Consider the following 10,393-nt stretch of genomic DNA (forward strand, 5'->3'; position numbering starts at 1 on the left):
AGAGTAAGGACACCTCCATTGACTCCCGTGGTAAGGGTTTTGCGCCCCGAGTGGCAGGATATGGGTATTGCAAAAGCGCCCAGAAACTCATTCACTCCAATGTATGTGTGTTGCCCACTTGCTTGTAAATTGATGAAAACGGCCGTGTTTTTGTTTTTAGGTGTCTTGGTCATATTAAATTATACTTATAATTTGTTTATTATAAAATGTAGATTGAAACATTAATGTAGACAACTGTTTCTTTTGTGGGTTTTTTTTACTGGCCTATGTGTTAATGTTTATCTGTAAAGGGTCCTCAATGATGCTATTAACGTGGGTGATCTATAAATGTCCTTAAATTATTGAAAACACCACACTTGCTCATTCACCAACAATGCAGAGATGTCAGTTCTTGGGCGCTTTTGCAAAACCCATATTCCTCCACCAGGAGGCGCTTCCATTGGACCAATGCTGTCCTTACTCTCTTTTCCACTGCTCTACTTAAGACCAAATGATATAGATAAGGGAAGAATACCGGAGACTCTTAGTGACACTTAAATGTCCTGTTTCAGCCCCTGATCCTCAGCTCCCTAGCAACCAGTCATGTTTGACCTGTAACTACACCTCAGCTCCATGCAACACTTCAGTACAGTGTAGTGGAGCGGAGGACCGCTGCCTTGAATCCACTGGTGAGTGATCTCTGTCATGTTTCTATGACATCTGTTGTGACTACACGTTAAGATTTTTACTTAGCTGAGTGGAACCATTCTGCACAAAGAGAGCGATCACGTTGTTTTTAGTTTGTTGTGAAGTGAATGATCTGGAGTTAATTAACTGGCAGTAATTGTGTTACTGTGTGTTGTCTAACATATGTATTTTTATTCTCCAGTGAACAATTCAACAGGAACAGTTGAAGCCTATGGCTGCGCAAGTTCAAATCTGTGTGGAGCTGCTACTAGATTAAATGAAATACCCTTCATAGGCCAACCCTCTGTGTTTAACAATACTCCAAACTGTGTCGGTGAGTACAATGTCTCCACTACCACACGTGTGTTTAGTTAGCAGCAGCCTGGAGCCACACACAGTAAACTACATTATACTAACATGTGTTAATGATGAAAAGTGATTATCTGATTGTTCAGGGTGTGTGTCCTTCAAATACACCTGAAATGGACAGAGCATCTGTTAATTGATTCATTGTAACAAGTAAGGAGCTGCAAGTTTAATGAACCAGCAACAACAGGTCAGAGAAGCTAGCGATCTGAACGGCCAACAATGACTTATTATGTTTGATCTTGTGAATACCCAGAGGAAAAATTTACTGCTCAAAGCTTGCTCTTCTGTAGCTCCGGAGACAAATTTGAGATTCTCATATCAGCCTCATTTTAGTTTCTATTTTGACTCAAATGTTTCTCATATGTTTCTCCTAAAATTCACTAGGAGCAATAGGTGAGACAGAGTAATTAGAGGGAGTCATACTTGAGACTTAAGGGAGATACCTTGCTAATCTCAATTCAGTGTTTTTAATGGCTCCTTTATTTCTCCTTGGAGAAGAAAATGAGCAATACTGGAGCTACAATGGAGCAATACTGGAGCTACAATGGAGCAATACTGGAGCTACAATGGAGCAATATGGCGCACACACACGCACACACCTTACAAATACTGCAGCAACTAAACATTCTGAAGCACATACATATACATATATATATATACATACATACATGTATATATACATACATACATACACACACACACCAACAGCCAGGCTTTATAATTCTATAGCAAATGAGCTGACAGACAAATTGATTTCCCTTTTGCAATGAGTAATCTGAATCTTTATTCAAAGTATAGTATTGTGAGTATTTCAAGTAGCTGTAATAACATTAATACAGGCAGCATTTGTAAACACAGGCTTTTTTTGAACATGGTTGTTTCAACAAATGTCTATCAGTATGCCACACCCAATACTTCACAGTGTTGTGGCCCTGATGCTGTGTTTCAAGTAGCTGTAATAATAACATAACTTTACATTGCACAACATTTAAAACAACATTTGAAAGGGCTTTTTTTGAACATGGATATTTCAACAAATGTCTATCAGTATGCCACATCCAATACTTCAGTGTTGTGGCCCTGATGCTGTGTTTCAAGTAGCTGTAATCATGACATAACTTTACAGTGCACATTGCACAACATTTTACAACTTTAAAGGGATAGTTCACCCAAAATTGAAATTGTGCACTGTAAAGTTATGTTATTATTACAGCTACTTGAAATACCGCATCAGGGCCACAACACTGTAAAGTATTGGATGTGGCATACTGATAGACATTTGTTGAAACAACCATGTTCAAAAAAAGCCCCTGTATACAAATGCTGCATGAGGGCCTTAAAGATTGAAATTTCAGAGTCCTCCGTGGCTTTTCTGAGTTACAGGGGGTCTCGGCGTAGCAGTGCATGTCCATATGACGGTTGCAAATGGATACCAACTGTCTTCGTAACAAAAAGACAAACCAAAAAACACCCAAATACCTCCATTCTGCTCGTATGTAATGTCCCTCTTGTATTGAAGCCCCGAAATGCGAAATTGTCCTGAAAAAAATTAAATAAGTCTATATTTCAAGCTCATTTTGTAGCGGAAGCTTCTCGAAGCTCCTCTTCCCTGGAAAGAGGACAGACCCTGATTTGTCCAAATTTGACAAACTGGGAAGAGGAGCTTCAAGAAGCTTCCGCTACAAAACAAGCTTGAAATATAGACTTATTTAATACTTTTTGGGACAGTTTCGCATTTCGGGGCTTCAATACAAGACGGACATTACATACGAGCAGCATGGAGGTATTTGGATGTTTTTTGGTGTGTCTTTTTGTTACGAAGACAGTTGGTATCCATTTGCAACCGTTATATGGACATACACTGCTACGCCGAGACCCCCTGTAACTCAGAGAAGCCACGGAGGACTCTGAAACTTCTCCCAGCCCTTAGTCCACATGAGAGTGAGTAGATAATGAGTGAAATTTCAATCTTGGGTGAACTATCACTTTAAGGCCCTCATGCAGCATTTGTATACAGGGGCTTTTTTTGAACATGGTTGTTTCAACAAATGTCTATCAGTATGCCACATCCAATACTTTACAGTGTTGTGGCCCTGATGCTGTGTTTCAAGTAGCTGTAATAATGACATAACTTTACAGTGCACATTGCACAACATTGCACAACATTTAAAAGGGCCTTTTTTTGAACATGGATATTTCAACAATGTCTATCAGTATGCCACATCCCATACTTTACAGTGTTGTGGCCCTGATGCTGTGTTTCAAGTAGCTGTAATAATGACATAACTTTACAGTGCACATTGCACAACATTGCACAGCATTTAAAACAATATTTAAAAGGGCCTTTTTTTGAACATGGACATTTCAACGAAGGTTGCAATGCTTTACAGTGCTGTGGCCCTGATACGGCATTTGTTTATGAAGGCTTTTTTGACCTTACTTTTCCCCACCGGTGTCCATCCATCCAGGGTACTACAGCGCATGATGTAAGCTGCAAGAAGAAAAAAAACAGAGAAAAGAAAGCACAAATTACAAATGTCATAATGTAACAGCAGTTACAATGACAGTATTGAGAGTTTTTTTAATCCAGATGTCACATAATTCACATTGAAATATCTCTATGGTTCACACGAGGAAATTCATCAAAACTGTGAGGTCACTGAAACAATCAAAACATTAAATGTAGCTATGTGATACATGGGGTTCCAACACTTCAGAAACTATGCCAAATGTGGCCAGATATTGTGATGAATGTGAGAAGGGTCAGAAAAAAGAGGGGAAACCAAACTAGAAATTAAAAGTAGAATTACAACAAATTCATTTTTGAAAATAATTTGTGCTTCTTTATGTTATGTATTTTTACTGATGGATTTCCACAACCTTTCCATATTTCCATAAATTGTTAACAATGAGCAATGTACTTACTTAGAATCCCATTGACTTTGAACTTATCCAGGACTGTCTTCCCATCTGGCACCTTCCCGTGCTTCCCAAAGGCCACAGCATTTCGGCACTCCTCTGCAGTAAAAAACTCATCAAAAAGAAGATGGAACAATCTGAGGCAGTCCTTCTTTGCTCCTGCATGTATTGCAGCCAGGCGGGTGGAAGACACGAATAGGCCACTTTCTGGATACAGCTCTTGCTTCCCAGATCTGTGTTTTGGAGCCCCAACACCAGCCTGAGGTTGGATCTGTTCCACTTTGTCCAGAAAGCTTTTTAATGCCTCGAGGAGCTCACCACCTGTGACATAAAATATGAATTACCTTACAGGGACACAGAAGCAAAAATAAACTAAAGAAAAGGATGAGACTAGTTTTTTAAAAAAATCAAGAGATTTCATGATGGGCTAAGATTTTTTACCAAATTGTTAAAAGCTTTTAAGTTTTAGTTTAATTTGGTACATTACGAAAATTGTGAGAGAAAAAAGTAATAGTGTTAAAGGAACAATTAACTGCAACAGAGAGACAAAATGTACTTACTCATACTGCACAGCACATCCTGCAGTTTGGCTTTCTCCTCCACTAATTTGTCCACCTCTGCCTCGCATGCCCTGCATGGCTTCCATGATCTGTCTTCTCTTGATTCAGGGAAACTGAAAATTGGCTCTCCAGATTCTGGAAGTGGATCACGCTCAATGATGAAAGTATCTGCAGATGACGAGCATGAAGAAGTCTCATGTTCAGACGTACTAGGCTGGCTCTGGTCCCCAAGAACAGCAGGTTTTTGGTTTTTACCAGGACTGTACAACATTTTGAGAAAGCTTTCTTTGGGTGTTACAGTCGAAGCTGGTGGCTGTCTTTGGTGATCCAAATCCACCAAAACAGGTTGTGCTGACAGGTCTGAAGATGTGGGCAGTGCCGTGTGAGATTGGTGATGCTTTGGATACTGCGAAAGGTTGGAACAATGTGTGACTGGAGACAGAGTGGGTGCATACTGGTGGAGCGGCTGGACAGGTGGATGCGTATGTGGCGATGACTGGGAAACTGGAACCTGGTACTGTGGCCAGGCAGTTACAGGCTGGTGCTGTGGCTGGATAGGTAAAGATGACTCGGTAGGTGGAGGTTGGTACACTGGCCAGGTAGTTGGAGGCTGGATGACGTTGTGGTCCACAGTATTTGGATGATCCTGTACTGAGGTGGACTGACCTGCTTGAGGTAGTGATGGAAGGTTGTAAAATCGTTGAGCAGCTGCATCTCTTTTTTTCATGTCTTTCTTTGTGGCCTTCTTGGCATCCACTGTCTTTTTAACTGTTCCAACGAAGTCCACTGTGGCGGTGTAGAACTTGTTGTCGGACCATCTTGCAAGTACTTCTTCCCCTGGCTTCAGATCTCTAAGGCAGGTGGTGGGTTTATCATCTTTGCTTAGTATATCACAGGCATTAAAAATCTTTGCCGTGTATCCGTCTTCAAAGGTCAAAAATACAAAAAGTCCTGAAAATGAACAGAGTAAATAAAAGGAGATTTTGAGTAAACCAGTACAGGCTAAAAATCAATCTTAAACATGCTACTATATCTTATTGGTCTCAATTCTAATCATCTTAGACTTAGAAGTGATACAAATTAATCTCTTCACATTAGCCTTCAACTAGCATTAACTTTATTCTTTTTGCATTTGCTTCACACTTCTTCACTCATGCGACACTTTACAATAACAATGTATTTGATTTGAATCATGCACTCTGTATTCTATCTTTTCACTTTGTTTTTGTTCTATTTCATTATTTAATGATTACTGTATGCATTTTATTATCAACAAGATCAACAAGATTCCCGCGAGTCTATGCATGCGTTTATTATTACTAATTTCTCCAAGATGTCCGCCTCCTCCAGGTAAACAAACACCTGGTTGCATGTTTGTATAACTATTTGCTGTTGTCTGTGGAATAAAAAAGGTGGTGTGTGAGTTGCAAATAGCTTAAACGGCGGTAGAACGCACTACCTCCATTTTCTGCTGCTGCTAGGAGGTGGGGACAGAGAGATCTGCTAGATAACAGGAGACATTGAGAGAAAAATCTGCACATTCATTATTCTAGAGGTAAAATATTTGGAAAATATGGCCCATGGTTGTTTTTGCCTGGAATTGTCCTTTAAGCTTTATTGTCTTTCATGCAGACACTGTGATATATGCAACTGCTCCCTCTCATTCATTCGTGGTCTCGTACTGCCATCTAGTGGTGCAAATAAATCGCTACGCGACATGACAGCGGGTGATAACGGAAACACCTTTCCTCAGGCAGACACGCCTGTAAGTCCGCCAACATAAATTGTAGATAAAAGCCAGATAGCAGCTGCTAAAACCTTAGTCACGGTGCAGCAAGAAGTAACTACCATCAAGCTAGACGAAGAACCGACGTCAGAACACCGCTGCTCAGGTTAGGCTGTAACAACTTAAGATCGTACTATTTGTTTACATTGTGTTGTGTGTGTGTGTTATTTTAATAACCTAGCTTTCTTTGTACCAAAATCTAAATTTACAGGTGTGATTATCACACCCGTGCTGATATACAGTACAACAGCACTCCCTCTCGTGTGATATTGCTTAATTATACAATTATTGTTCAGCTTCCTTTCGCCTCCCAAGGACATAGCTTCAGGAAGGTGATGCCCTGAGGTTTTGTTTAACCCTATATGATTAATCAATAACTTGATAATACGATAATTTATGAATAGTGACCATAACTGGTCATGAATCATTACCCTCCATATATCCTACATTGTCAATACATTTTAAAGAATTAAATTCTATAATCTACAATAAAGCGGCAACGGAGTTTCTGTAGGTATCAACAATTAGAGACCTATTTTCAATTTCATGTCCTATCCTGGAAAAAAGTTGCTACTTTTTCTGATGAGAGAATTTTATTTTATTTAAATAAAAAATGTTTAAATCAATTTCCCAGCCCCAAATGTAGTGATAATTTGACCAATAGAGTTGTAAAATTCTGTCACTAAAATGCATACAGTTTCAAGTGGGGGTTACTCTCACCTTTCTTGACATTTCTTTTTAAAAAATCCTGTAAATCAATGTTTGCAGCTGAAGTTTGCCAATATATAGCCTAGATAATAATAATCCAAGTGATAAGAGACCAGAGACTGTCAAAGATTTTTGTTTTTATAGTGTCCATAGTAAGTTAGAAATGACAATCATGCCAAAAATTAGCTAAGCCATGTAGTGAAATTAATTACCATCTGAGTCATCTTTGGGTGAGCCGGGGTCTGGTTCATAAAAACACATCTTCTTCGGTGGGTTTCGCGCTCTTTTGGGCATCTCTTTCTTGGTATTTCCTGCTGGGCCATCCATTCTGTTAAATACATAAAAATACAATATTTTAATTATTTAAAAAGGTGGTTCAATGTCTTATTTTAGTTACTAGTTTTATCATGTCATTATATCTCATAATTTGGTACAGCAACTTGTTGAAACATTTGGATACAGAGATGTGTTACTGTAACCAGACAACTCAGGAACTGAAAAACATGGTCTTTAAGAGGATATATCCTCTTAAATTTCAACACATAGCCTAACAATTTTGTCCACAGCAAGCACTTTAAGGCTCCAATGCAAATATCTTAATTGCCAAAAATGCCATACATCATGTTAAGATTTGATCACCAAATCAAACTTGCTGTCTTGTTTGCTAATTATATAATAAAATATGATTAACCACCCACAGAATTCTGAAGAATTAATTATGAACACATGAATACGTATATAAAATTATGTTTAAGTCATGAAACAATAAGCAGTATGATCTGCTCTGAGATGCTGGAGGTGTGTGCTGGATCTATGCTGAACTCTGTCCAGCTGCCTGCAGAACTCCCTTTTAAACACCATTACAACAAGCCTTGTTCGGCACATATTTTGTAGGTAAATGTGGACTCCTTTCTAAATGACCAGCTAGCAGGCAATCTATCACAATCATCGTCGTGTTAATTTGAAGATTTTTTCAATGGAGTTCAGTATTATTTTACTCACTTCATTGTTTGTGAAAAAAAATCCCGAAGAGCATATTCTTTACATAAAGATATTACCACAATAAATTAACCAGTTAACTTTAGCTAACAGTTAATCATAATAAGTTCATGGCCACGTGTGGTCCAGGCCTCACTAGCTAAGTTAGCTTCACTATTAGCCGCATGTGCCGACCAGTTTCTTCGAAAAAAGTATCTCAACCAACATAAACACTCGCCACCTAAATGTTTGCAAAGTTTTACCCAAATTACGCTTTACAAAGATATCGCTTACCTTCTTTTACGTCCCGTAACGGTTCCTTCTGCCTCCATCTCTCTTTTTTTCCCCTTCTGCCTCCCGCACATGGCTCCCGCACTGGCGCACTCCAACCGTTAACGTAAGGCTTCACGTCAGTCAGACTTAGTGCCAATCAATGACCAATCATGATGCAGCAATTGTGACTGATGGCGCTCTCTCCCAATGAAATGTTGACGTTAGGGCTGCATCATCTACTGGGTTCAAAGTTCACATTGGACTTCATTGGACTTTGTTGAAATAGTAACTTTATTGCTCTCAAATGAACAATAAATGACTGTTGTTTTTATTTTACGTTTTATGTGGTTCATGAAAAAAACCTGAATTATGTGCATTGGAATACTTACAATTATTCATAGAAAATGTAATTAATATAAAAGCAGAAGGTCTTTGCAACCTACAATCATAAATGTTCAATCAATTCATTCTGAGTACAGTTAGGCTATACATAATAATAATAAAAAAAAATCATGTGGATTACAATAAAGTGTTTGATTAAAAACAACCAAAACATTGATCTCAGTCTGAGAAATCAATGAGTGCTTTTGGAGAGCTCTTCATTTGTTCTGTCTGAGCTTAGAATGAGATGGATAAACTGAAGCTAGAATGAGAATAGATTGAGTTTATAGAGAGAGCTCTCTGATTTCTCTGCATGATATCACAAAGAGACATAACATTTGAGAAACTCTGAGAATTATATTAGAGCTTGTTGAGATCTCTTCTGAAACTTAAAAGGAGACTAAATTGAGATTTAGTGCATCTTATTGCTCTGGAGAAAAAGATGAGACACAGGAGAAATAACCCTTAGTCTCAGTTTGCTGTCACACAGATCTCATAGTTGTCTAGGAGAAGTAAATGAAACATTTTTGAGATCTCTTTTTGAATTTTCTTTTCCTCTGGGTATACTTGGTAGTGTAACGGAGGTCAGTAAGGAGAAGTGACAGTGTGTGGCGGTTAGCGATACTGAAGTTAAACTCACTCACCCATAAAAGACGTGTTAATCCACTTGCCAAGTGGTCATTGACCTCTTGGCGAAACGGTTTGCATCGTTGCCCGTAGTGCCGCTCAGGGTCGGTCAGAACAACATCGGTCACAGTAGAATGACCGACGATTATTTGCTTGTAGAAGGATGTTATTGTTGTGAGTGACATAGACTTGCTGCTTCAAGGACAAGCTGAGTTTTTTTTATTCTTACTGCCTGTTCATTCAGCTTGGACAGTGGGCAGAAACGCTGGTGTGCCTCAGTCTTATAAATGCACACTGTATGCTTTTGCTCCTCGTGTTCCCACAACGGAGAACTTGTTCTACCTTTCCGCCAACCAAACAGCGCTGCTCTCCCACTGCCATCTTCACTTGTAAATACCACCTGTCACCACACATAACACTAGTTGACCCGTTCACAGTACCGACTAAGTGCAGTGCCGGCTACCAAGGCAGAATCATGCATGTGTTTCAGAATAAAATGCTATTAGTCCAGGAAAATGACAAAATGGAACAATGATCCATCCATTACACCACTTCACAACCCTGTAACTCTAATGACGTCTCACTTGACGTCTATTTTTCTCTCCGCTGCAGCTCCAAGAGTCTTTTGTCATGCTTGCAACGGGTCCAGTTGTAACTTCAAGTTCTGTTCATCTGGTGTGACAATGTGTATGGCAGCTACATATTCAGGTAATCTTCTGTTCTTGTTGTCTATTACTGTTCATGACTTTACATGTGTGTTTTCCATCAACATTAACAAACTGCACTTTGACTCTAGTTTTTGTAGATGGAGTTGCAACAGCGGAAAACTCATCTTTCTCTGACTGTGACGATGGCTATTGTTCGGATACAGGCACTCACACCATGTCAGTGAATCTGGGTAATCGCAACGCTCTTGCAACGATTGCTTGTTGCAACACAAGTGGCTGCAACCATACACCTCCACCTGCTCCAGTTGGTGAGTGCAGAGGGGTGGCTGTGCTTTTAAGACCAAATGTTAAGTTAAGTGAAGAATACTGTATTCATAAAGTGAATATGGTGGACAACTGTATTGCCTCATGGTGTCAGAAGAGTCAGGGACAAACAAACTTGAGTTTTATTGAATACT

General features: G+C 39.2%; 1 protein-coding gene across 1 annotated transcript; it reads right to left on the minus strand.

Moving 5' to 3' along the window:
- Nucleotides 1-3,412: 3,412 nt before the first annotated feature.
- LOC146989321 (uncharacterized) lies at nucleotides 3,413-8,346 on the minus strand. Its single transcript, XM_085775483.1, has 5 exons — nucleotides 8,281-8,346; nucleotides 7,221-7,336; nucleotides 4,515-5,465; nucleotides 3,961-4,275; nucleotides 3,413-3,526 (listed from the first exon to the last, which is right to left on the minus strand). Exons 1-5 carry the CDS (start codon nucleotides 8,316-8,318, stop codon nucleotides 3,420-3,422), a joined length of 1,527 nt encoding a protein of 508 aa, XP_085631609.1. The 5' UTR covers nucleotides 8,319-8,346; the 3' UTR covers nucleotides 3,413-3,419.
- Nucleotides 8,347-10,393: the final 2,047 nt, after the last annotated feature.

The sequence above is a fragment of the Trachurus japonicus genome, chromosome 4 (genome assembly GCF_045865225.1).
Source record: "Trachurus japonicus isolate A0001 chromosome 4, Traja_1.0".
Taxonomy (NCBI): Eukaryota; Metazoa; Chordata; class Actinopteri; order Carangiformes; family Carangidae; genus Trachurus; species Trachurus japonicus.

What these genes read in the sequence shown, in the direction of transcription:
- LOC146989321 (XM_085775483.1), bottom strand. Translation starts at nt 8,318, where the DNA reads ATGGAGGCAGAAGGAACCGTTACGGGACGTAAAAGAAG. An exon ending in ACCCAAAGATGACTCAGATG is followed by an intron (nt 5,466 to 7,220) that starts GTAATTAATTTC and finishes GTTCATTTTCAG; the next exon opens with GACTTTTTGTATTTTTGACC. An exon ending in CAAAGTCAATGGGATTCTAA is followed by an intron (nt 3,527 to 3,960) that starts GTAAGTACATTG and finishes TTCTTCTTGCAG; the next exon opens with CTTACATCATGCGCTGTAGT.